This window comes from Electrophorus electricus, chromosome 23, assembly GCF_013358815.1.
Source record: "Electrophorus electricus isolate fEleEle1 chromosome 23, fEleEle1.pri, whole genome shotgun sequence".
In the NCBI taxonomy this organism is placed as follows: domain Eukaryota; kingdom Metazoa; phylum Chordata; class Actinopteri; order Gymnotiformes; family Gymnotidae; genus Electrophorus; species Electrophorus electricus.
The window spans coordinates 3,080,123-3,107,953 of record NC_049557.1 but is presented as its reverse complement, the minus strand read 5'-3'; the positions used below and the strand labels follow the sequence as shown (position 1 = coordinate 3,107,953).

The 27,831-nt window shown below is 45.5% G+C and overlaps 1 protein-coding gene across 1 annotated transcript in view; it reads right to left on the bottom strand.

The window, feature by feature from the left end:
* The window catches only part of magixa (MAGI family member, X-linked a), a 35,535-nt gene extending 10,138 nt beyond the window's left edge, over positions 1–25,397 (bottom strand). Inside the window, 15 exon segments of the mRNA XM_035521875.1 lie at positions 5,998–6,046; positions 6,048–6,077; positions 6,079–6,174; positions 6,176–6,390; positions 6,493–6,556; positions 6,767–7,286; positions 7,506–7,962; positions 9,281–9,448; positions 10,092–10,162; positions 10,784–10,961; positions 11,550–11,723; positions 16,354–16,473; positions 18,079–18,195; positions 19,257–19,546; positions 24,602–25,397. Of these exon segments, the coding sequence (XP_035377768.1) occupies positions 5,998–6,046; positions 6,048–6,077; positions 6,079–6,174; positions 6,176–6,390; positions 6,493–6,556; positions 6,767–7,286; positions 7,506–7,962; positions 9,281–9,448; positions 10,092–10,162; positions 10,784–10,961; positions 11,550–11,723; positions 16,354–16,473; positions 18,079–18,195; positions 19,257–19,536 (2,539 nt within the window). The 5' untranslated portion in view covers positions 19,537–19,546; positions 24,602–25,397.
* Between the last annotated feature and the right edge of the window lie 2,434 nt (positions 25,398–27,831).

Below are 27,831 nucleotides of genomic sequence, written 5' to 3'. Positions count from 1 at the left end.
AAAAACAGATGATCACACACAGGACCCTCTCTGTTGTGTGTGTGTGTGTGTGTGTGTGTGTATATCATATGGATACCACCAGGTCTGCATAGTTCAAATAACTAAATGTTAGTTTGTGCCTTTCATTCATTCTGCAAGTACATTTTAAAGTTCAACCATAACAACAACAACAACAATGTAAATAATCTTAAGTATATAGCTATTAATCTATATAGCCTTAACTACATAGATTTTGTTTTTTAAAAAAAAAGCTTTACACGAGACAGTGTATGCAAAGGTTAAATAAAATAACACCACAAAGTATAAAAACAAAATATAGGATCCAATAAACTAAAAACAAGTGAAATAAATGTAAGTCAGACTAAGTGAACCACATATACCACATATAGAGCCTGCATACCTGCTATCTTCAGGAATGTGTTCAGTGCTAACAAGGTAAATGGACAACGGCATGTGGGTGTTTACACAAGACAGCGCGGAGGCACTAAATGTCACAACTCCTGTTACCAAACACAAACCAGCCAGTATAACTCAACATAACCCTAACTGCATATTAGGCTCTCAGTTTCTCTCTTCCACACACACACATACACACACACACACACACACACTTTAGACCTATACCTCTCATAGCCCCTGGGTGTTCAGGAACAGAAAGCCCTGCTGTGTGTTTAATATCTCACCATTTGCTGCTTTTCTGTCTTGACATGGGGACTCAAAATATGAGGGTAAACACACACAAGGGCACGAAAAAAATAAATAAACACCTGGACCACCTCCCAGCATAATGCATCAGAGACAGCTCTATTTAAGGCCTGTTCCCTAGATTTAACCCATAGCACAAACCCAGATCCTAACTTAAAATTAAAAGAATGGACCATCAGAATATTGGAACTCAGTTACATAAGCATATAATCACACCATGGTAAACATAGCAATCTCAGGGTCTCCCAAGACCAAGAATAGGCAACCGTACACAATGAGATTCGCTTAGTTCCAAAACGGCACATTCTCTTCACATGAGATCATGTGAATGTGAGCACGCATGCTTGATAAGATGCATGCACACAGTTCCTGATAGGACACAGAAGGAATGGCTACTGTACGGGTGGGCGATATGGGGAAGACCAAAATATCACGATACTTGGTATTTCATGAGCCATGATAGTTTTTCTGGAGTTAGATAACACAAACTGCAAACAAATGTAACAGCAAACATGTAAAAAAGTAGTGTCTTAATTTAAATGTTTCCAATAATATACAGGAGGAAAAAATGGTGTAAAAATGAATAAATATAATAAATATTGGTGTAATAGACCAATATGGAGTCTTTTTCATTACAAAGCAGACCTATTTACGTGCGTGACACTCTTTGTTGTTTGCAGGCTGTTTTATTTTTTTAACAGAAAACGTATGTACTGATCCATTACATTCTAAGAAAAGTGTAATGTGACAGTTTATCCCGATAACAGTAATATCACCATTTTGCATGTTATGTTACTGCAGGTCATGAAAATGGATCAGGTTTTCTTTACTGTTGTGACTCACCACTTTACACCGGGCAACAAAATCTGAACTGTTTTTTTTGCATCCCAGGCTAAAATTGGTGAACCATACAGTAATCTTATATTATTTATTCATAAATAAGGCTGTTATTACACTTAACATATGTACAAATGTACTTCTAAAATGTACATTGTTGGATTTCTTTTCTATATCTGGCCTCAGGAACATCCCTGCTCAGTGCCAAGCAGTAGTCTTAGGGGATCCACGTTCCTTTTCCAGTACTGGAACGAAACACTATGGCTGACAGAGACATTCTGAAAACCTATTTGGATTCCTTATGCAAAAACACAAAATAAAACAGGTTGCTGCAAGCGTTCCCCTCTTGTACCGTCTTATTTTATAGCGCTAGGCCAGTATTGACCAGTGTTTCACTTCATGTCATGCTCAGTCTGTTGTCCTTCTTCTGTCAATGATTTATTGGCCCAAAACAAACAACATTACAACTTTGTACGTTTCCGAATTTGACATGAAACCTGGTCATAAGTGAGCAGTGACTGACAGTGAATGGTTCGGGTAGCGCCGTTTTGAAATCTCTGACTACAAGGATGTAATAACTTCAGGAGTGCAAGAAGAACAACTGCTAAGCGAGAAGACCAAAGAGGAAAGGTGTACTCCCTCAGACCAGAGGAGGGCTATGCTATATAAGGCAATATCCATATCAAATTAGGCCATTCATGAGTGGAGCTCACCCAGAGGCAGCTGGAAATATTCTAGGTATTCCAGAGTTCAGAGTCACCAAAGCAGGATAATTAGAGCTGGGGTGAAATCAAAGGAACCTGGATCACAGTAAATACCGCAAACTGCCCCAGGACTTCCTAACCAACAGAAAGCTCTCTGTCTCCGAACACACACACACACACACACACACACACACACAGGCATGCTGTTTAGTCGTTCCTCGCCCATGCACACTCTGTTCCCTGCGGTCAGGTGCGTACTACGTACAAACGTCACGGCTGAAGACAAGTGGCAGCGCACGGCAAATCAAGACAGAAAGTTCAGAAAAAACTAAGCGCATCGGAAAGGCATTAAATCAGCATTCGTGGCATGCGAAGAAACAGAGTAACACATTGTTAAACTGCCAAAACTACGTCGAAATTGAACCGTCAGACCCTTCAAACAGTCAGGGATGTGAAGGAGTGAGTAAGTAGTTACGTTTAGAGTCCTTCACAGACTTCACGGCACACTGCAGTCGCTCCAGCATGTTTTGACGAGCTGTTCCGTTTCGAGTTCAAGTTCGAAAGAAGGGTTGGCCACAAATCTCTGAACGTAATACAGATTTGTGACAGGAATGCAGGAGGAAGCCAACAGAGCAGAGAGACGGGAGCAGTGTGGACTCCTGCACTGAGAGGGGGGGTGAGGGGGGGAGAGAGGGAGGGAGATATGGAGGGAGGGAGGTGACGAGAGAAACTACGACAGGGAGTACATTTGAGTGTGTGCGTGTTCCTGTGTGTGAATGTGTGTGTGTGTGTGTGGATTTTAGAACAGGAGAGATTTAATACAATGCTGAATCCTCTCTCCATAGAACCAGCATTTGAAAAGGTCTCTCTGTGTGTGTGTGTGTGTGTGTGTGTGTGTGAATGTGTGTGTGTGTGTGTGTGTGTGTGTGGATTTTAGAACAGGAGAGATTTAATACAATGCTGAATCCTCTCTCCATAGAACCTGCATGGGAAAAGGGGTGTGGGTGTGGGTGTGTGTGTGTGTGTGTGTGTGCGTGTTCCTGTGTGTGAATGTGTGTGTGTGTGTGTGTGTGGGTTTTAGAACAGGAGAGATTTAATACAATGCTGGATCCTCTCTCCTTAGAACCAGCATGGGAAAAGGGGTGTGGGTGTGGGTGTGTGTGTGTGTGTGTGTGTGTGTGTGTGGATTTTAGAACAGGAGAGATTTAATACAATGCTGAATCCTCTCTCCATAGAACCAGCATTTGAAAAGGTCTCTCTGTGTGTGTGTGTGTGTGTGTGTGTGTGTGTGTGTGTGTGTATTTTAGAACAGGAGAGATTTAATACAATGCTGGATCCTCTCTCCATAGAACCAGCATTTGAAAAGGTCTCTCTGTGTGTGTGTGTGTGTGTGTGTGTGTGTGTGTGTGTGTGTGTGTGTGTTTTAGAACAGGAGAGATTTAATACAATGCTGGATCCTCTCTCCATAGAACCTGCATGGGAAAAGGGGTGTGGGTGTGGGTGTGTGTGTGTGTGGGTGGGTGTGTGCGTGTGTGTGTGGATTTTAGAACAGGAGAGATTTAATACAATGCTGAATCCTCTCTCCATAGAACCAGCATTTGAAAAGGTCTCTGTGTGTGTGTGTGTGTGTGTGTGTGTGTGAATGTGTGTGTGTGTGGATTTATAGAACAGGAGAGATTTAATACAATGCTGAATCCTCTCTCCATAGAACCAGCATTGAAAAGGTCTCTGTGTGTGTGTGTGTGTGTGTGTGTGTGTGTATTTTAGAACAGGAGAGATTTAATACAATGCTGAATCCTCTCTCCATAGAACCAGCATTTGAAAAGGTCTCTGTGTGTGTGTTGTGTGTGTGTGTGTGTGTGTATTTTAGAACAGGAGAGATTTAATACAATGCTGGATCCTCTCTCCATAGAACCTGCATGGGAAAAGGGGTGTGGGGTGTGTGTTGTGTGTGTGTGGGTGGGTGTGTGCGTGTGTGTGTGTGTATTTTAGAACAGGAGAGATTTAATACAATGCTGAATCCTCTCTCCATAGAACCTGCATGGGAAAAGGGCTCTGTGTTGTGTGTGTGTGTGTGTGTGTGTGTGTGTGTGTGTGTGTGTGTGTGTGTGGAGGACAACCTAAACAGTGATAAGCAAAGACATATGAAAAGAGTACATGTGTGAGCAATAGAAAACAAAGAGACAAGAAACAGCAAAAAGGGTAGTGGGTAAACAGATGTAGACATTATGGCTGCATAACCTGGCAGGCAGCAAGTGACTGAACCAGATGCCATTCCAAGCTGAAGCACAGGCATTCATGCCTCATCTGATTTGACCTCTTGACCTCTTGAGCACTGTGCTGAATAACCTGCAGAACAGGAAGTGCACCTTCACAGGGGTGATGTCCGGCTGCACGATAAGATAAGCAATCTCTTTATTAAAGCACTGCAATTCACGGCCCTAACTTACACATCGCAGCCTAACGCTCAAGTGTTCATCAGTGTTCCCCTGACAACAGCCAGTCCCAATCACGACCCTTTAATCGTGATTAAGTTGCTAATGAGCTGTTGTTGTCCCTGAGCTCATTTTTGCGGCACAGCCGAGTGACTCACAAGTTTAGAGAAGAATAAAAAAATGCCTTTCTTTGTACAGTGAAGACAAAAAGTGTGAAGGAGGTGTTGGCGTTGGGGATTTGTTCTTCGTCAGGGTCTCCAGACTCTCCTGCCCTGAGCGACTGAACCAAAGCAGGATTGGGGTGTTATTCAGGACCCCATCCCTCTAAACTTGCTTCAGGTTCACTGCGGGACCAAGGCCACACACCGCCTCACTTTCGCTACAAGTTATGCTGCTCTAAACTGCTCTAAACTATCCAAAAAACTTCTTGTTTTCCACGTTGAAGTTTTATTTCATTACTTGCTTATTTTGACAGGGACAATACAGCTAAACAATGTTCTATAAAATGTGGCACATGTAATGTGTTGAGGGCATCTAGCTTAAGCTAATTTGCAGCCCCAGACGCTGTTTAGGCTTTTGAAAGAAGAGACAGTTGCGAAAAAACGAACGGCCACGTCTGCGATATCAAAACAGCAAACGGAGAACGCATGCAAAAATTCGGCCTTGGCCGGGGACGACAGTGCACAACAGGTCACGCGGGGCAAAGGAGGACAGACCACACGCGCTCAGCCTGGCTACTTCTATACGGAGTTGCGACTTTTCGAAACCGGTCGAGACGGCTGTGGATTTTAGAACGTTTGATGGCTGCTGTAAGATGTAATTGTTTCAGTTTTCGGTTTCAAGCACAAAGATAAAACCATTGGCCTTCCCAGAGTTAAAGCATGACACTTTGTTAGAGTTCCACTTTAAATACCAGTCCCGGACCAGTAACGTCTGGCCTAGGAAGGAGGAATAGCGCCGCTCGTTCATAGACACTTCAAGGCCTTAGTGAAGGAAAAGCAGCGCGCCATGAAAGACCGATACATTATTACAGCAGGCGAAATCAACACACAAGCAGCTACCACCATTTTGGCAACCAATTTCTGTAACAAGAACCTATAGAAACACTCCCCCTCCCAAAAAAATAAAACCACAAACCATTTCACACTCCTGCTCTCTTGCACTAAAAGGGCTGACAAAGGCGTGGGTGAACCAAACGTACGCACTTGCATTGTGTTTGTCGTGTAAGCTGATTTCATAGTTATTGACTGCAACTCCAGCTCCAAGCAAGCGGCGTCAAACTGAAGCCAAAGAGCTGGAAGGCTCCTGCGCTCAACCTCCGTTCACTTCCTGGGTGGCGATGACGAAGCCGAAGCCCTCCCCTGGCCCGCCTCCTCAGCTCCACCTCCAGGCTTTTGGGAGGGGCCCGCCCCCCTCCCGTCCGCCTGGGATTTGGACGCGGCTCCCAGAGTGGAGGCGACGGCACGGGGCCCCTGGTCCCTCCGTCCCATCCAGGTCCCGGGGTTCCATGGTCAGGGTGACGGGCACGGAGTCCAGGAAGCTGGTGCTCTGGACCAGTGGCGGAAGATCACTGGAGGGGGACCGGGGCGAGACGGTGCTCTGGCTGGCCGTGGTCGGTGCGTCTGAGGAGGGCGAGGTCAGGTCCACGGGGCCCTGAGGTGGAGGGATGGCTTTGCAGGAGTTTGGGGAGACGGGCGAGCAGACCGACCCTATGGAGGGAGAGGGGAGGAGAATATGTAATGAGTCTTGACTCACTGACTACTGTTCATATAGATTTAGTCGCATGTAGTGTGTAAGTGTAGTATGCTTACCTCCTCTATAAACGAGCAGAACCACCTCTCCCTGTCTCGTATGCTCCTGTAGGACTCTCTGCACCTGTGGACAGAAAAAACAACACAGTTTTATTTGAAGAACAAACGAATATAGACGCCACTTACGGGAGGCATTTCAACAGTGCAGTATTCAGGCCGGAGAGCGCGTGGCGCCGGGGCGACAGGCGGCGGTCCGGCACGATTGGCCGCCGCTCCACTGACCAGTACGGTGGCCCCGCCCCGCTGGGTCGCACCACAGCCCCTCCCCATTTACCTGAGCGAAGCTGAGGTTCTGCACGTCTGCGCCGTTTATTTTGATGATGGCGTCACCAGGCTGCAGGGAGGGGCACTGTCGCCGGTCCCACACGCGCTTGACGAGGGCGAGCTGCCCGCCCTGGCCGCCGGCCGTCACGCTGAAGCCCATCCCCCCCCCATCGCTCCTCCCCAGGGCCACGGGCACCAGCTCGCCCCCGGCTCCGGCCCCGGCGGCGACGGAGGGTGCGCCGGCGGGCGTGGCCAGACCCCCCGGGGCAGGCCGCCGGGGGTCGGCCGCCGGGCAGCCCTTGAAGCCGCAGGGCGGGAGCTCCGTTGGGGGGGTGAGCACGTGCGAGGCCTGGGGCGCGAGGGACCGCTGGCCACTGGGGGCGCCGGGCGGGGCGGTGGAAGGGCCCACCTCGGGCTGGGGCAGAGGAAGGGCACCGCTGGACATGTCACTCTCGGAAGACTTGGAGCTCTGGTGGGCCAGTGAAGGGGTGGGGAGGGTGTTGTTGTTATAGCTACGGATGAGGGAGGCTCTGGGCAAGCAGGCAGAAAGGGAGAAGCGAAACAAGAAAGGAAAGAAAGCTAAAATATTACATAATAAAAGCATATAACACCTCGTATACCATATTCATGGTACTGGATGTCCAGATTTGAAAAATTTCTCTTATGGTTCCGTGGATATCAAATTCAAATTTGAAGCCCTTGCGACTTCCTCCTTGTGCATTCCGTGTATGTGTGTGCGTGAGCATTACCTGCGTGTTACCACAGAGCTGACCTCTGTGTCACTGTGGCTGGAGCTCATCCTCTCCCGATGCGGCGGGGCTGGCTTCGAGCAAGCGATGGCCGTCCCCGTGGCTGCGTTTCCATTGGGCATGGGGTAGGAGGGCGGGGCCGCCATGTTGCCATTGGCGTCCAGGACCTCCTTCTGCAGGCGGGGGTAGAAGCCGTTGTGAAGGGACATGGCGCGGTTGAGCCTGGGCAGCCCCTCGGAGGGAGGCAGAGCCTGGGCGGCACCCAGGGCAGGGGTGGGGTTGGCAGGGGACGTGAGGCTGGTCTTGGGGCAACCGTCGGGGTTGTAGAGCATGGGGTAGCCCCGACGGAGCACCACGTCCACGCTGTGTCCCATGGGGACGGCCTTCAGTATCTCCACCACCTCCTTATGGGACATACCCAGCACGCAGGTGTCGTTGATGTAAACCAGGATGTCCGCTGATGGCATGGGATGAGAGAGCCAGAGAGAGATTAACGATATGAATTAAGAAATATAAACAGTGGTCGTGCTTCATCAAAACAAACAAATAAACAAAAAATAATAATTTTTGGGAGCGAGAGTGGGAACAAGGCTGCCTTCCTGGTGATCTGCTATTTGCATAAGCAGACATATATGTGTGCCAGTGTCTGTGGGTGTTAACAGAATAAACGTAAAAAAAAATTGCAAATGTGTGTATGTGTGTGTGTATGTGTGTGTGTTTGTGAGTGGGGGAATAAAATCCCATCAGGATTAGGGCAGATCATCAGGTTCAAACCACAAGACCCTCCCAATCACATCACTGTAATCCCACCTAGACTAAGAGAGGAAGGAAAGAGAGAGAGAGAGAGAGAGAGAGAGAGAGAGAGGAAAGGAAAGGCAAACGGGGGGGTAGAAAACAAGAGATAAGAAAAGAGTGAAGAGAGGAGCGATACGAGGATACAGAACTGGGAGTGTGAACAGCTTGCTTTGGCCACAACCCACCATTCGTGCACCCCTTCTCTGATCTTTTCTCTAGTATTCCCCATTCTTTCTCTCTGCCACGTATCAGCATGAGATTTCAACTGTAAGAGGTTCTTCTCTCTCAAATGTCAGACACAAAACTCGACTGGCACCTAACGCTCACTTCTTAGGACTTAGTGTGCGTCTTCATGCAAAAACATCCAAGCACAGGCCGTATTATCACACTGTTATGTTTGTAATCCCTTTTAAATGGTGAGTGTCAGAGTGGGCTCCACCTCAGAGGTGTTTAGCCTAATTACATTTCTGTTGTGGTATGGAAAAACATTGACTGCTTGACTACAAGACTACTTATAGTAAAACTGACAGTAAAATTATTTAATTCTGCATCAAAATATCTTAAGTGTAGGTGACAAATAGACCAGTATCATTTCTATAACTCAAAGATCAATTGACTGTAGCATATTATGTTTTTCTATAGACTCCAACTTCTCAAAAGCCTTAAATAACTATAGTTGAGTCAGCTGATTGGCGAAATGATCAAGATACAGCATTTTAGGTTTTAGTCGGTTGGTTTTTAGGTTTTTGGTCTTTATGATGCCCTCTGGTGGCCAGTTCTGATTTTAAAACTTCATCATGCAATGGGAAACTGGACTTGGATATTAAAATCTGTTGATCAGCAAAAATAATCATGTCAGTGCCAGCGCTGAGTGGATGAAGCAGACATTTGTTGGTTATAGCACAGCAAAATGTGTTCATTGTTTGTTTGTTTTTTTTTAAATAGATGCCATGTTCATACTGCTGTAGCTGTAGCTGTACCTGTGTTTAGCGCAGGTGGACCTCCAGGTGTGACGCTGTACACCTGCAGGAACTCTCTGGGTCTGCTGCCACCCACAATGTTAAAGCCAAACCCCCGAGGCCCTTTGGACAGGCGTGTGTGTATGGAATAGCCCTTAAGATCAGACGGCTGGTCTGTGAATGGAGGCACTGGGGAACATGCGCACGTGCATACATTCACAAAAGAACGAACACACACAGACACACACACACAGCACACGCACAAAATAAGTGTTACCAATCATGTCATCAGAGTGTATATCTAATTCCTCATTTAAGACCAAAGTCCAGAGACTGTAGGCTTAGCTTTGTGGTCACAGCACACACAGACATGCTTACACACTGGCACTCTCTACTGGCTAACAGAGTGTACTGTTACTCCCTTTGACATGGATATGTGCAGAAGCAAGACGTACGTTTCTTTAACCTTTAGTAGCAAGTCTGCGTGTTAATGGCTGACTGAGCGACAGCTGAAAAGGACATTTTTCTAAAAGGAATGAACACAGGCATCTCAGAGCAAGGGATAAAACCAGGGCAAATGAGGGAAGAGTTAGAGGCAGCGAATGGCTTTTACGGAGTTCATTAATCTCTTGGGTTATTCTGGAGAAGGAGCGAGAAAAAGAGGACAGAGAGAGAGAGCGAAAGCAAATGAGTGAGACAGAGAGAGAGAGAGAAATGAGTGAGTGAGACACAAAGTGACAGAGAGAGAGAGAGAGAGAGAGAGAGAGAGAGAGAGAGAGAGAGAGAGAGAGAGAGTGTAGTGGCTCTAAGGGGAAAGCAAAGGAAGACTCACACTCCGTCTTGCTGACGACCTCTTTACTGTGGGTCCGAGGGTCCAGCCAGCTCGTCGTCTTTGAGTTGTGACTGAAAAATTTGCACACGTTCAGTGAGTTTTTCTTTCATATGATGTCATTTGATGTCATCATTCATCATGAATATGCAAGTCTTTAGATGTTCTCATATACAAGCTACAATGTGGCATGCCGTCCCATGTGATACACTGTTGACTGCATTTTCTATGTAGTGTCATGTAGTGTCACATATGTGGTGTTTCCATTGCACACACGGAGTTTCCATTCCATCTCTCTCTCTCTCTCTCTCTCTCTCTCTCTCTCTCTCTCTCTCTCTCTCTCCCCCATCTCTTTTCTCCCCCCCTCTCTCATGTGCTCTCTCTCTCTCTCTCCCTCTCTCTCTCCATCCCTCTCTCTCTCTCTGTCACACGGTCTCTCTCTCCCCATCTCGCTCGCGCGCTCTCTCTCTCTCTCCCTCCATCTCTCTCTCTCTCTCTCTCTCTCTCTCATGTGCTCTCTCTCTCCCAATCTCTCTCTCTCTCTCTCCATCTCTCTCGCTCACACGGTCTCTCTCTCTCCCCATCTCGCTCTCTTTCTCCCCCCATCTCTCTCTCTCTCCACATTCCTCTCTCTCTCTCTCTCTCTCTCTCTCTCTCTCTCTCTCTCTCTCAATCCCTCTCTCTCTCTCACTCACTCAATGTAGTAGGGTTCTCCTGAGTCACTGAATGCCATCTCCCAATTTTCAGGCAGCGCCCCGCCGCGGGCTCCGTTCTCCATGGGCCCGCCCCCGTCCCGAGCCCCGCCCGAGTCCCAGGTTTGATTGGGGGAGATGATGGTGGTGGGTGGAACGCTGCTCGCCCCTGCAGACCCTGCTAGGGAGAGGAAATAGCATTCGGGGAACACGGCTTAAGAAACAACCTCTGAGGAAAATGCAACCTCACATCAACCAGAGATTTACTCTTGTACTGCTCCCTTGAATCCAGATATGTTACAGAGTCGCTGCAGTACAACGCCATCAGCTGATCTTGATGTCAAACTACAGGAACATTATTAGTGTCACTGTGTATAATGTTAATCAGTATCTTGGGAGAAACCATTCTCAATCTTATCAGCTTCCACCTTGTTCCATTCCACAGATTCAGTCCAGTATTTACCCAGCAGCAAAAACATTCGAGTTTATGAACGCAGCAGGAACGCCAATTTCAAGAGCCTCCAGACGCGGTTACGGCTCTCGGTTCCCACACCGCGCGCTTCCACATTTAGTCCCTCATTAACAGGACGGGCCCTGCAGCCTGCCAATTGCTGTGGCTGGGGAATGGGTGGAGAAGCAGACCCACCGTGGCGCTGCCAGACTGAATCCGTGAAGCAAATCAAAGCCCCCCAGATCCGGGATCTGTGGAAGGGCTCGGACGAAGGGAACGTGCAGAATGTGTCTTGGCGGACGCAACACTCCCGCTTACCTGAGAGGCCGGAGTCTTCCTCGCTGTTTTCACATTCCTCCATGGCCTTCTCCAGGTTGCTGAGGCTCTTGCTGCGTGTGCGGAAGTTCCTCAGCAGGTTGCGGTGCTCCTGGTAGGTGATGGGAGGGCTGTCCGGCCCGATGTGCACCGGCCGTGGCGTGCCGTAGTAGTTCCCTACGCGAGGCAGGGGGACCGGGATGTGAGTGTATCGATCAGCTGAGGTTACAGTGGTTCTGCCTACTTACCCTTAAGCACTAGGATCCTTATTTTGGGATACTGCGTTCAAAAACAAATGGAAACTCGAAAGAGAAGACATCTTTTTTTACCAGGAACATGTTACCAATCTATTTCTATGGTTTTAGTATAAGAGACTCACTCAGGTTTCTTTGCTGTTAAATGAGGAAAAACATCCATCTCTAGACTTTGTCCCCCAAAATCCAGTACTTTGATCCTCATGTTAAAACATAATCACTCTGCTTATGAATCTGCAAAATGGGAGCATGTTCAAGGCAACTCCCTACAATCGGCTGAAAAGCACAGGAGAACAGAGAGTGAGGCCCACTGTACTCTCTAAACTCCTCCACCCCGCCACGCCACATGCACAGCTATAGGAAAGGATGTTCGAGATTTAGTGGCTAAAAAAATGTGATTTCCCATTTTAGAAGTGGTGGCTTTAATTCCGATTTCTAGGCGAAGCCCACCAGGGACGAGCTCTGGGCGTCCGAGCTGGAGAGAAACAGGGCTGGGCGTACTTGCATCTCGTTTCTGGGGGATACTCAACTGCATGGTGTCATGGCCTTGTTTGCAGCAGAGAGAAGGAGAATGAGAGAGAGAGCGAGAGAGAGAGAGAGAGAGAGCAGGGGTACTAAAACATGGATTACAGTGATTATATATATATATATATAGATAGATAGATAGATAGATAGATATAGATAGATAGAGAGAGAGAGAGAGAGAGAGAGAGAGAGAGCGAGAGAGCAGGGGTACTAAAACATGGATTACAGTGATTATATATATAGATAGATAAATAGATAGAGAGAGAGAGAGAGCGAGAGAGCAGGGGTACTAAAACATGGATTACAGTGATTATATATATATAGATAGATAGATAGATAGATAGATAGATAGAGAGAGAGAGAGAGAGAGAGAGAGCGAGAGAGAGAGAGAGCGAGAGAGCAGGGGTACTAAAACATGGATTACAGTGATTATATATATAGATAGATAAATAGATAGAGAGAGAGAGAGAGAGAGAGAGCGAGAGAGCAGGGGTACTAAAACATGGATTACAGTGATTATATATATATATATATATATATATATATATATATATATAGATAGATAGATAGATAGATAGATAGATAGATAGATAGATAGATAGATAGATAGATAGATAGATAGATAGATAGAGAGAGAGAGAGAGAGAGAGAGAGCAGGGGTACTAAAACATGGATTACAGTGATTATATAGATAGATAGATAGATAGATAGATAGATAGATAGATAGATAGATAGATAGATAGAGAGAGAGAGAGAGAGAGAGAGAGAGCGAGAGAGCAGGGGTACTAAAACATGGATTACAGTGATTATATAGATAGATAGATAGATAGATAGATAGATAGATAGAGAGAGAGAGAGAGAGAGAGCGAGAGAGCAGGGGTACTAAAACACGGATTACAGTGATTATATATATAGATAGATAGATAGATAGATAGATAGATAGAGAGAGAGAGAGAGAGAGAGAGAGAGAGAGAGAGCAGGGGTACTAAAACACAGATTACAGTGAGATAGATAGATAGATAGATAGATAGATAGATAGATAGATAGATAGATAGATAGATAGATAGATAGATAGATAGATAGATAGATAGATAGAGGGAGAGAGAGAGAGAGAGAGAGTGAGTTAAAATTGCAGCGAAGTACGCAAGTTTCTAGAGAAACAGGACGTTTTCGACAGAGGTCCTTCATAAGCTGTGCAAGCAAAATGCTTCTGAAGTTATAGCAGGTGGACGTTGGTATGTATGAAAAAGTAGATGTTTAAAACGTTACATTCCTTCTATGGGGTTCTTAAGTTCTTAAAGTGTAGACTCTTTTTCATTGCTGCCTAATTTAATTGCTGCCATAGCAACAACTGGCAATGCAAATAGATATGTCATTAATGCAGTGTTTGTTGGTGTTAAAATGCCTTGCCACAATTAAAACCTTAAAGGTGTTCAATACAGCAGTCAACAAGACTCTTGATCTCTCTAAAGCTACTCTTGCAACTAAGACAACTCCTGCAGCTGATAACGACTGATCCTTTCGTGCTAGTTATTTTAGTGGCTGTGTTAATGAGTTTATATGTAGTACATCTAGAGCGGTTGCAGGCTACAGTACTACGGTTATTATCCGAGCGGTCATTTATCTCACTCATGAAAAACATGTCTTTGATGTTTTTGTCTCGTCTGTAGGAGATTAGTGGAGGTTCCTTAAAAAGGGATGAGGTCGCCGCCTCATCCTGGAGAATTCTGAAACGTTTAAGTAGGTTTTGTTTATAGATTGTTTATAGGTCAGTGCGTCTACTCCCTGAACGGGTCAAACACGGACAAAAGGTTCCTCTATACATTTCTTAGGATATCCACAGTTATGAAAATATTCCCACATTTCCATACTTCTCTGCAGGAAGACTTCATTCTCACTGCAAATGTGCTTAAGTCTTAATCACTGTAAGGGGTACAGTTTTTGAAGGCCTTGGAATGTAAAGAGTACTGTAAATAAGAATGAGAAGCCATAGGTGTATAATAGATTGTGGGATTTAAACCAGAATGTTCAGACTAAAGTGAAACATTTACAAAGGTTATCCACATGCCAGGATGTGCTATACATGTATATTTCAGAGCTGGGAAGAACTTGGAGAAGGCAGAAATGAACAGTTGGAGCTCTTCCAATCAGTATATTCCAAACAATATATTGGAGGTTCAGTATATTTTTCAAATCCAATAAAGAGGTTTGCACCTGGAATTTTCTTCAGATTCCTTATAAATAATTAAATATTATATATATATATATATAAACATTTGAAGTTGGTTGTTAACCGCCCACAATTTTTCCTACTTCTCATATTCCTTCTTTTGGATGTTTCCATCACTTGGGACACTACATCTCTTCCCCACTGCTGTTTTCTGCATCTTGTCTACCATCAAGATGTCTGCTTGTTTCTCCACTACTTGTTTATCTTTCTGGATCTGGAGGTCCCACGGGATCTCAGCCTTGTTCTTTATAGTCCTTCGTTCCCATCCGGATTTGGGGGTTTTGCAGCTCACATGCTTTGCGTCTGTTCCTGTATATGGCCCCTGCCACTTGGTCGTATCTCTCAGTGTGTACTTTCCCTGTCTCCATCTCGGATCTTCTCTGGGCTGCTTCCATCGTCCTAGTGCTCAGGACTTGATCCTGTACTGCCAATGATTAGTGCCCTGGTGGTGTTCTTCAGTCCTGCCTTTCCCACCTGTTGGTAGATGGTTTTTTGTCACCTACCTCTGCTATCCATCAGTGGTACATTCCAAGGCGGGGCTTATCCTGCCATGGCTCCTCCTCTGCCTCCATAGGTGACCACATCCCCTACCTTGACTCAGGCATATCCTTGGAGGCTGTTGGATGCATTCTTGGTTGCTTTGGGTCTCACCTTGGACAGTGGATCTTACACTCTGTGGGCCCCTGCAACTGGTCTTCAGCCTTTGGATGTTGGGTCTTGGGTGGACGGTGGTACTTGGACGTCACTGTGCTTCTCATTACTGGAACGTCCTCAGGTATGTGCAGCTGTACTCTAGGTCTGTTATATAGCCTTAAGGAAGTTCAATTCCCCCTGTCTTGATCATTTTTCTTCTTTTTGCGCTCAGCTAATCACACTTCTCCAGCCAAAATGACATTCCTACATCCACGGTGTAGCTCCTGGCCAGGAGGATCAGTGAGTCAACGTTTCTTTCGGTCTTGGTCCTCTTCGTACAGGAGGTGGCTGACAATAGTTCCAACTCCTGAATCTGTACTCATACCCACTCTTATTGACGATTTGGCTGATTATGATATATATATATATATATATATATATATATATATATATATATATATATATATATATATATATATATATGAGTTTAGCACACAATGTTTCCAGAGAAACAGAACATTTCAGACAGAGGTCCTTCATCAGCTGTGCAAGCGAAATGCTTTACACACACCTCTCCATTTCTCTCTCTCTCTCTCTCTCTCTCTCTCTCTCTCTCTCTCTCTCTCTCACACACAAACACAAACACACACACACACACTTTTGAGCTGTTGCAATCGAGAATACTGGAGTATACTATGTGCTAACACGGCACTTTTCAGTGTTTTCTAACAGACTGGTGGTTTAGCTAACGTTGGAAGGTCTGACATGAAATTCCGACTGACGACTCAAATACTTGCATACAGATCTCACATGGCTCACGTATATGAGTGCGGCTCTTACCTGCCGCTCACACTCATGAGCTGATGTCAGGCCTGTAAATACTGTTCACCACAGTACTGAATAGCATGCAGACACCTTTATGTTTCAACCTTAGAACAACAGCACAAAAAGGGCATAGCGTGTTTACTCCAAAAATGCTTATGCATCAAACAGCTGCCAAAACAAGTCGTTCAAATGTGAGCTCATCCTTATTTATTGTGTATGTGCTGCATATAATGACAAAAAAAATGAACTGTACTACTACTACTACTACTACTACTAATAATAATAATAATAATAAACAGACAGGTATAGGACAGCAAGGGGGACCAGGGTGAACCCTGACCTTTGAACTTGCCACTCTCCAGCAGAGCCCCAGACTCCTCCAGAGAGAAGAACTCCTCGATAGAGACAAAGTTGTAGTCCACCCCAGAGATCTCGCCATCCCGCGGCTGCCTGGTGGTGCCTGGGACATGTGCAGCATCAGAAATACTGAATACATTTACTCATTTCACTGGTTTATCATTACATTAAACAAACAAACAAACAAACAAACCAACAAGCAACTATTATAACCATATTGTAACTATATAACTATTTTAATGAACTAAATTACAATGTCATCTGAAAATAAAACATTTTCATGATTGTTTCCACACTGAGTGCTGTTTCTAACTATATTTATGCCATTTAACAGATATGTATTTTTTAATCCAAATTATGACTATACCAAATTGAGCAATTGAGAGTTAAGAGCCTTGCTCAGGGGCCCAACAGTGGCATTTTAGCAGCGGTGGGGCTTGAACTGGCAACCATCAGATCACTTGTTGTGTAAGCTACCACTGAGCTACCACTGGCCTATCCAACACCTGTAGACAAAACCAGTGTATTTAGTTACTGTATGTAATATTTTGTGTATTATCAGTAATTACCTCACATGCCAGTGACACGTATAACAGTCCATAAATGTGTAAAACCCAATTCTGATCATGTCTGAGGCATCAGAGGTCCCGCTTTCATGATTTAATCTGGCAGGAATGAGATTATGAGTCTCTGGCGCAGGTCTATTTCACAAATGAGAGTTTGTATGGCCAGGCAGGATTTCCTCTAAGTAGATTATCCTACCTAAGGTTTTAGATGGCTTCACTAAACTGCAGCTCTTGAGGACCCCATTTCACATGATCCAACACGGAGGTAATGCTGAACAAATAACATATCAGAGATGCACTGTGTTGCCCTGACTGAGCTGGCATACCATAACACATTACTGTTGAACCAAAGGGATGCCTTAGCAAAGCGTTACGGACCACGTCATACTGAGCATGTCAGAACATAAAAGCCTCCCACTTCCACTCACCATAATCTCATTACGTTGGGCATTACAAATACTGTGGTACGGGAATCCTGTGTTCTCCTACTGTTATCTGTTTGGTCTTTTGTCATGGACCAACCAGCAGCATGTTGGTCCATGACAAAAAGGTAAACGACGTACATGATTTTTCTAGTGTTTCTCGTACCAGTGGACACAACATGTTCTCTGTACTGCATATGAAGTCCCTTCAAACCCTACTGCTCCAGCTGACGGTGTGTTACCGACTTCCTTGCCTTGGTTAGCCGCTCATCAGTGTGATGTTATGAAGTTATGAGCAAAGATAAACCAACTACCAGTAGCTATATTATAGTCCACGTTTTTGAGTCCGATTGCATAAGTGTGCAGAATTCCTAGAAGAACCAGGCAACTCTATTAAGAGCTATGTATTAATGCACAGAAAAATCAGCACCATTAACTCCTCTGAAGGTGTAGTTACACACTATGCATAGATAAATTACATACACTGGTGAGCGTACTGTGTATAATAGTATGCACTGACTTACCAGAGACTCATTTAACTTTTGCCTCCACGAGAGATTTGAGAGTTGAGACTTTAAATGCTTTCTACTTGTGGGCTTCTCATGTTGGATGGTGCAGAGGCTCTGAGGTGAGGACTGCGCTCGCGAGCGCGAATCCAACGCGAAATAGCTGTGTGCAGACGTGTGTGCGTGTGTGCGAGTATGTCTGCAGCTCACTCACAGGGCACGGCTCGCAGGTAAAGATTCTCTCGTATGACCTGCTGGAGCTGGCTGTCCATGGATCCTGGCGTGAAGCACTTGCTTAAATATAACCGCAGGTCCTTACACAGAGTGGAACCTGATAGAATCACACAGCAACCACCGTGATCAGCAAATTACACTGAAACCAGAACCTCTTTATACTCCGGATATCTTACCTGAAAGCCTTTCAAAGGTGATGTTCGACTGCTGGATTCAAACAGAGCCAAAAGGCATTCAATCGAATCTTTACAGAAGTACAGACAAAGCGATGCGGTACATAAAAACGCTCAGCTTTAGCCATATGGGCAGGAACGAGGAGAGCAGCTGTAGGGAAAGCCCACTCAGTATGCCACAGCAGGGGAAAGGGATACCCGGCGACAGGCCGGCGCTCCCCTCCGCCTTCGAACGGGTCCTCTCTGCTGTGCTCACCGCTCTGCTGCCCAGATTTCTGCCCCCATAAAAGCGAACGGCGCGGCTAGAAAGGGCCTCAAGGAGCTGGCGTGAGGAACACTGCCCCCCGGGGCATGCTGTTCTTGCTTTATGAGACCACCTGACGGGCAGCTTCTGTGCGGGTCATGGCAACCAGATCGCGGCAGGGAGGTGGGCCCCCACGGTCTGGGAACGCTTGACCGCACGCGTGCGGCTTTCTTCCCGTGCCGACGGCGATCGAGCTCGCTGGACGTCAGTGGGGAGCTCGGGAAAGGTTAAGTAATGGAGTGCACCCATCGCATCCACTTAATGGCGGCTGGAGAAAGGGAAGGCTAAACGAGAACCGAGCACTGCGATTAAACGGGCCTAACCAGCTGGGTCTGGTCTTCCGTTACACTTTTATTCAATACTGTCAGCAACTTTATAGAACTGAGTTTTGTTACTTTGATAACAGTCCACTTAATGGAATCAAAATCAGTAAATTGATTTAATGGAATTTATTGATATTGATATTTATTTCTTATGTCCTTACAAGGAAGTATATGGTTTAAAACTAAATTGGGGAATTGGGCTAGGGCAGTTCATTATGCAGCATATCTGGGCAGTCCTCTATCCGCAGAGCACAATAAACAGGCTGACACACCAGATATGCAGCAGATACCGCAAGGACATCTGATTCAGCTATCCAGAATCCCAGGAAAAAAAACCCAGAAGCTCTGCTGGCCGTACCTGGCGAGACAGTTTTGATGCGGATGGGGTGGGGGCATGAGTTGAGAACCCCTCTGACGTCTCCCAGGGTCATCCCCAGGACCGGCGTGCCGCCGATCTCCAGGATGATGTCGCCCACCGTGGCTCCGCCTCCAGGGGCTGCAGTCACGAATGGGAACTCGCCATAGTCGGCACCGCCCCCGATCGCCAAGCCCAGTTCCCCCGAGGCTCCGCCCAGAGGTACGAAGCTCTCTTGCACTTTGGAACGCCAGTGTAGTTTCTTGACCGTGGCCTTAGACATGTTGCCAGCGCTGAAGAGAAGACAGAAAGGTAACTGCAGGGTGTTACCAAAGCAACTGGGTTTAAATGTTTAGGTCTCCCACGCCATCAAGACAAACATATAATCATATTCTCAATTAATATGACTGTAATATGCCTATATATATATATATATATATATATATATATATATATATATATATATATATATATATATATATATATATAAATATCGAATCACTGTAATATATTGCGTTTTCAGCATTGGGATATTGGTGACTTTCAAAGATCACAGCCAATAGGAAGCTAAAGTAAGCAGAAATAAGCCGTGTCTTGACCATTACTGGTATGAAAAGGATACTACATCATGGAAAAGTTGAGCAAATATTGAATCAAGCAGTGCTTTCCCAAACGGGGCAAAAAAAAAAAAAAACCCAGCTGGATCAACACACTCCATAATGTGTTTCAGTATGAAACCAGCAGAAAATGAAATATAGTTGAATTTGCACAACGACTTCCATGTCTTACCTCTCGCACAGCCTTCATAAATGTGTACTTATTGGTAGTTGGTTATAAAGGCAACCTGAACTAAAATGTGGTGTATTAAAAAGATCTATTCTGCAGCATGGCTACGGTAGGACTGCCACTCTCTTAATCCTTTAAACTGGCTGTTTATGGGACGTTTTACATAAGAGCAAAGCTTTTCTCATACATTTTCCGCATGTTATATAGCAGAGACTTTAGTGTCGCTGTGGTCTTCTCCAGGCTAAATACATAATAAGAGTCCCCAAATTGAAACAAAACAAGCAAACAGATGGTGAAAATGCAGTAGGGGGTGACTGAGTCTGCAAACACAATTTCCCAGAGTCCATTAAAAATGCATGGGACCTATTTCAGATGTCGAGGATTGTTATATTGAAACTACTTCAAATGTTTTCTTCATCAGGGAGAGCTGGAGAATTGGTGTGGTGTCATATTTACGTACAACAGTAAACACTGCCAAGAATCACTAATAAGGAGCTGCCAAGTAACATGGAGCATTTGGGACCTGGAAAACACTCACATACACACACTCTCGCTCACTCTCGCTCGCTCGCTCTCTCTCTCTCTCTCTCTCTCTCTCTCTCTCTCTCTCTCTCTCAAGGCTGTCTTAAAGTAAGGCTGTATCATCCTCGGTCATGCGAGCACATTAGGGAAATTACTGAATGTTTCCTATAATGACATTTGAGCATATTATATAACAGTACACATCTAGACACACACACACATACATATACACACACATACACATACACGTGTACGTGCATCATGGCAGCGGTGTTGAAGAGCAAAGACCAAAAGTTCCAGCATTTGCTGATAAGCCTTTGTACAGTGGCCTTTACAGGGAACTGAGCCATGTATGTGTGTGTGGGTGCGCATGTATGTGTGTGTGGGTGTGTAGGTATGTGTGCGTCTGAGCGCGTGTGTGTGTGTGTGTGTGCGTGCGCGCGCAAATACCTGTGTACGCTTTCGCGTGTGTATGACTGTGTCTATCCGCTAGCCACAGGCTTCTCACCCTTCCTTCAGTGCGCCAGATTAAGCACGTTACTGGCCCGACGTACAGTGGTCAGAAGGGACGGCTAAATGAACTAAAAGCAAACAGAGGTGTGTGCATTTTGCCCATGGTATCAAAGTCCACGTGCTCCGATCGCGTGAATTCACACCTGAGTTTAACCGAGCTAAAGGGCAAAACACGCACACACGAAAGGCTTTTCTCAAAAGAGCAGCGTGCTGAGGGCGTCTGTATCTTAAGCTGATGTCTCGCCCTTCCATTTTGCTCTAAGGTGAAAGGCATTACTAAAATATAACTTCTCTTTAAATATGCATCTGGTTCTTGTCTGCCAGCTTATTCAGTGCAGTTCTGGTACACCACTTGGGTGACAACTCTTTTAACGTTCCCACACACCTGGGTGCAGGTCTGCAGAGAGGAGGCTGACAGCTTCCTCTGTTTGTCCCATGGAACACAAGCAACAGAGTCTTGTAGCAATTCAGTAGATAAATGTTCCACCACGTACCAGCTTGAAGTTTGAAATCTTATCCTTGAACAAAGGATCTGCATACCTGTGCCGGAGATATAAACCACGTCCCCAATTCACTGCAGTTCCCTGATTAAATTCAGTTCATGTCTTCATTAACAATGATTCATTAGCAACGATCCGAAGAATAATTGGTCAGGCATTTTAGAGAAGTGCCTAAAATCTCCAAACTGTCCTCGCAACAAACACGAAAACCAATAACCCACAGAGGTCACTCTGTCTTTCAATCATGTATTCTTTCATGCTCTAAACCTACTTCATCCAATTCAGGGTAGCAGAGGGGGAGGCGCGTATCCTGGCAGAGCCAAGAACCAACCCCATACAGGGCGTCAATCCATCACAGGGCACGCACACCCCATGACTATGCATCAAAGTATTTCAGAGATACCGGCACTACCCGACCACACACTTGCGTTGGCACTCCAGATTCTGCCCACTGAAATCAGTGCAGAGGGTTACTTTACGAGTTTTGGCCTAAACCCTTTCGGAACTTCGGTATAGATTCTGCGAGTTGGAGTTTCAGGGGCGGCTGTGTCGATATCGTGCGAGCGAAGCTCTCCTTCTCCTATTCTCGCGCTCATTAGCTCAGAGAAGCGGGACCTGCCGGAGATGAAATGCAGACGAGAGGTCAGTCCTGCGGGGGGCCTTCAGGGGAGACGATAGATGGCCTCCAATAGAGCCGGCTTTTAATTGAGAACCGAAAGCCCGAGAGGCACGGGGCTGGGGGCAGACCAGGGCGGCGGGGGCTGGGTGCAGGCAGAGCCCGCAAAGGGCACTGGATTCACGGTGGCTCTGTCTGATGATGGGGAAGAACGTCACGCCAAGGAAACGCGGTGAGAACATGTCTCAACGCAGTTATGAGAGCTCTGATAAAGTTCTACTGGGATTAATGATTCCTAATAAACTTCAAAAGAGATTATCTGTGCCCTACTTTCCATTAAAAACAAATGGCCATAAAAAAAATATCCAAATGGGTCGCTCTGAAAGTAGTGAAACGTGAACACACATTTTAGTGTCCTCCAGCGAGGTGCAACAGAGAGCAGTATCCTAAGGCCGCCTTCATGTCTCATTCCCAGCGAGATGACGCACAAAGGCCTCCGAGCGAACGGAAATCGGGACAGAAGCCTAGACCTCTGTCCTCAGAAAGTTGCAACTGCCCTCATCAATATGACAGTGTTGCTTGAGGACACGCTATAAAAAAATATGCAAAAAGGGAAAAAAAAAAAAAAAAAAAAAGGAGAAAGTGTCCAGTCTGCAGTAAGGCACTGCTGCTCGCTGATTGTGGGAAGCGTCTCAGGTGGAACGGCTTGGCATTCCGTGGAGAACCATTAAAGCATTCCCAAGGCCCAAACTCCACTGGGCCGTTTCGCCTTTTCACCCCCTCGCACCTGCAGTGAAAGTCCCTCCCCCGATGAAAAAAGGAAGAACGGAAGAACAGAAAAAGATAACTTATCGGCGTGCCGATCCAGAGTCGCGGCCGCGACTCAGGGGGACACGGCAGGAGAAGTGCGCAAAGTCTGCGCCGAACGCAGCCGACAGCACGCTTGCTTTCTTAATGACCTCCATTCAGCTGTCCACTCTCAGGAGACGTCGGGCACCGTGGCTTCGGGTTCTGTCGTTTTGGTTTCAGCGCTTGCTCTGGGTGTAAAATGCTGCACAGATCCACGGGGACAGAGAGTGTGAGTGGAATGGGTCTTGTGTGGTGTGCTGGGCATTCTAATAACATGTCTCCACAGCGTGTGCACATATGCTCATACATATGAATACCCACAAGCCTGCACATACAGAGGGCTATTTGCATGCTGGCTCCAACTTAGTCCGGCTCGGTAACCTTTATGGCCGAGGTGGTTGAATAGGGAGGAGAGGAGAGGAGAAAGTTGCCCTACCTGGGGGTACAATAAGAGAGAGGGCTAGAGAGAAAGATGGAGTGAAAGATGGAAAGAGACAAAGACAGCGAGAGAGAGAGAGAGAGAGAGAGAGAGAGATGCACCATCTTTCTGGATGTCTGGTGTAAACAGCCAAGCATGTGAGTTTGTTAAACAGACATGGTGCTTCAGTGAGCATTGATGTCATGGTTAAGACATACATAGCTAAAGAACACTCATCTCTCCAGCCTCTGTTACCGTTAGCAGAAATATTCGTTATGTGATATTCATAGCAAGAACTCACTAACAGCTATATTGGCTCATGAATGAGAGACTGTGGTGTCTTAGCTTGGTTCTGCACGGGGGAGGTGGGTTCATGCCTGCAGCTAGTCAACGACTGCAATGAAGATTATTTACATGCTAAGAAGGTCCTCAGGGAGCTTCAGAGAACAGTGTACAGTATGCCTTAGAGCTGAGGACCTGCTTGCAATCAGCCCGTCCTACTCAATTATAAGCCGTAGGAAAAAAGGACTAAGTGTACTAAGTTGCACTGAAATGGAGTTACATTTTTCTTTCTTTCTTTGTTTTCTCTCTCTCTCTCTCTCTCTCTCTCTCTCTCTCTCTCACACACACACACACACATTTTGGAAACTGACAGGACACGTTTTCGCAAATATCTGAGCGACCGCTACTCCATCCGGACGTCTACTCCGCTCACCCGGAGTCTGAGGCTGGAGGAGAGAGACTCGCAGTACAACACGTCCGTGTAAACCCACTGCTATTGTTGTCTGATCCCTGTTTTGCCCAAATATGCCATGTGCTGGACGTTTAAAGACGAAAGCAAGCAGGCGAAGCGAATTCGTTGAGTTGTTTTTCTCATACATGCGGTAATAAAACAATTCAAACCTGGACGCTCCGCAACGCCGAAAGGAAGGGGAGGCAGTAGGTGAAAGCAAACTCAGATACCGCTGATGCTAACGCTGCAAAGGCGAGTGTCATTTTTGGCATTAACGGACAACCATGAGCGCAGCGGAATGTGTACCAGTGGTCGGCACGACGCGTAGTGGTGGAAATGAAGCGCACAAAGCATATGGCTAAACCTTTAAACGGACACGGTATAGCCGAAATGCGTCGCTCTGTGCCATACCTTCATAGTTCCAGCTTCCCCCGCCTTCGACGTCTTGCCTTGCAGCTATAATCCGTCCGCTCACTCGACCAGTATCGACTGTCTACTGGAGTCGCTGGTGCCTGCGGGCTGTAGCGTGTGATGGGAGGCAGCGGCTAAGGGTTCACACATCCATTGCGCCGCACTGCTGCTGGCCAAAGAGGACGGATTCACCCGAGAGAGGAGGCGGCGGCGCATTACAAGCGCGGACAGCCCGGCGCGGCAGCCATGCCTCCGGGTTTCCTCGTCTAGCTAATGTAACACGAGTCAAAAATTATGCTGCGTTCAGCCAGTCCTGTCTTCCCAGGCTCGGCAATAAGGAAGCGACGAGAAGAGAGACGGTAGCAGCGTGGATGGGAGGGGAACACCGCGTAAAGCCGTGGGATGGGACCGCCTATTGTGGGAACGGATTGGACAATGTTCTTTTGCAACTGGGAATGCATGAACGCGCCGTGACTCCTCACCCAAATACTTCAATCAAACAGCAGAGTTGAATTATGGATAGGATGTGGTCACTAACAACAGCCGACAAGTCTGGCGGTTTTTATTAATATGGTTACCAACTGTTTATGGCCTGCCCTACTCCAAAGGCGTAAAATACGGATTTTCTAATATGGTTTCATTTGTGTGCAATTTTTGTCTTGCTTGCATATAAATTTCACTCTGTGTAATGCACAAGTACACAAGTATTGCACTGCACATGCACAAAAATACTGACTAAATAAGAGTAATATATATTTACAGCGTGTAGACGACTGCTATTCTATTCCTATGTTCATACTGGTTAATGCATTGCCAACAGGACTAAATTATACTAAAGCCGACTCTTGAAAACCAAAGATAAATCGAGTTGTCTTTTCCTTCCTCGTATCTTGTATATATCTTAGCATAAAACAATGCAAAGATTGGACCTACGCGTTTATCTCTTAAGTGTGAAATTAATTATTGATTTCGGTCGATTAAACATAGGATCGTGACATATCGGTATGTATCCTCGCTGCAGCAATGTTCTCAGTCGCTCTGGTTCAGCTGACATCAGCAAATGTCCCCGCTGTTTACGGTGGTCCATGACGTACTGCCCATACCGCCACGGGCATATTCAACTTCTCTACGCTTCCGTTCGAGATCAGACGTAGGATCTATCTTGCACACCGAGTCACCTGATGCGTTAGGAAAAGAGTTGGGATAATCGTGGAAACAGCACTGCAGAATGCTGCAGTGAACAACAACAAAGAAAAAAAAAGACATAATCGTTTTGCAACCAAGGAAGCGTAGCATCAACAGCTACTGCGCACACTTTATCCATGTACGCTAGTCCGTTGCCAAGGAAACTGAGGGGTATCCTGGATACAGTATCTTAGGGCATGGTACCCGCAAGCACCACCCCACGTAAGGCATCATCTGAGGCTAAATAATTTTCAACAAGCTCAGTGCTCACTCAAACACAATGCACCTTTGGGTACGTAAGGACCAGTGAACCGAAATGAGCATCCTCTATATCTTCTGTTAATTTGGAGATTACAGAGAAAAAAAAACGTTACCAACTGCCAGTAAACACTAATTCAGTTCATATAATCTCTTAGCAAATACAATTTATTAAGCAATAGAACATTAAAGAGGAGTATGATGACTTCTATTATAGAAATAGGTGTGTGTGTGTGTGTGTCGTTCTCTCTCTCTCTCTCCCTCTCTCTCTCTCTCTCTCTCTCTCTCTCTCTCTCTCTCTCTCTTTGTGTGTGTGTGTGTGTGTGTGTGTGTGTGTGTGTGTGTGCATGCATGCTTTTCTAGCGTCTTCGGTCCATATTGACACACACAGTATGTAGTCTACCCAATGTAAAATCAGCATAAATCTATATCATTTTCACATCATAAAGCTAATGTATATTTAATCACATTTAAATCAAACTCGCTGCTGTAGATTGGATGGTGTATTAAAATGACAGAGCATCTGTATAACAACTCATGCTTTACTGCAGATGGGTAGAAGCATTCATTATTTCATTATAATTATATGCCTCTTGTACTGGTGCAATTCCTGTGAAGTTCTGCCTTTACTATTTCGCCTGAATGTAATGACACATTACATGACACCTGCTACGTCCATGATGTAAAAAAAGATTCTAGCTAATGTCCCTTATTTGGTTCCAACATGATACAGGTTACTCAGTTTAGCTTTAGTCAAACATAACACTCCCAATATAGTGCATACTACGAGAGAGAGAGAGAGAGAGAGAGAGAGAGAGAGAGAGAGAGAGAGAGAGAGAGAGAGAGAGAGAGAGAGAGGTGAATGAAAGAAAGCAGAATGAGCTATTTTTGTTAGATGTAATAGGCATGCAAACGAAGGGCTTAAAAGCAGTACTGGACTCACCTGTTTATCCTATTTTACTGGACCTGTAATTCTAAAAAAGAAAATGCCTCAAATTCAGAATACCTTAAAATAGTCAGGCCTGCTTGTCTTACTGGCAATAGTTTGTGACGTCATACTATCAGGGAAAAAAAAAAAAGAAAAAAGAAAAAGTAATATAGTAATTCACCACTAGAGGGCATAAATCGTCCATCAGTTATAAAGGCTCATCGTAAAAACAAAACCATGAGTATTGTTATAGCTGATACCAGATGTAATCACATTATTAAAGTACACGTGTTTAAATCTATATATTCCAACACATTTGTTTACATTAATGTTTATTTTAAACGTGACACTTTAGCTGTTAGGCTGCACCAGTTTCCTCCATGTATTTTGTAAGGCTGATAGGGAGTCTTTATTTGACTGAACTAAGTGTGCGTCGGTTGAATCTGATTATATCCCGCCAATCATAATACAAATGTATGCGTAGCCAAGCCGTAATGCGTGATTTCACGACAAGGCAGATTAGAACGGATATATAACCCGTGTCACAGTATCTGTGAGCATCTGGAGTAAGGGAATCGGGCGGTTTCATAAACCTCACAAACTGAAGGACTGTGTCTCGGCTACAGTTACCCAGCTGGATATGCACCCGAATGAATGAAACAAATGGTGACAAAATTAAATATTATAAAATCTATAGTACATATTACAGTGGACTCCATAACCGCTACTAAAGACTACAGAGACGCTCGAACCCTGGTAAACACTTTTGAAATGAAGTACAAAATGTAGCTGATGCTTGAATGGAATGACTTCATTCGTATTACAGCGGTTTAATATACCGATTTGCGGGACGCCACAG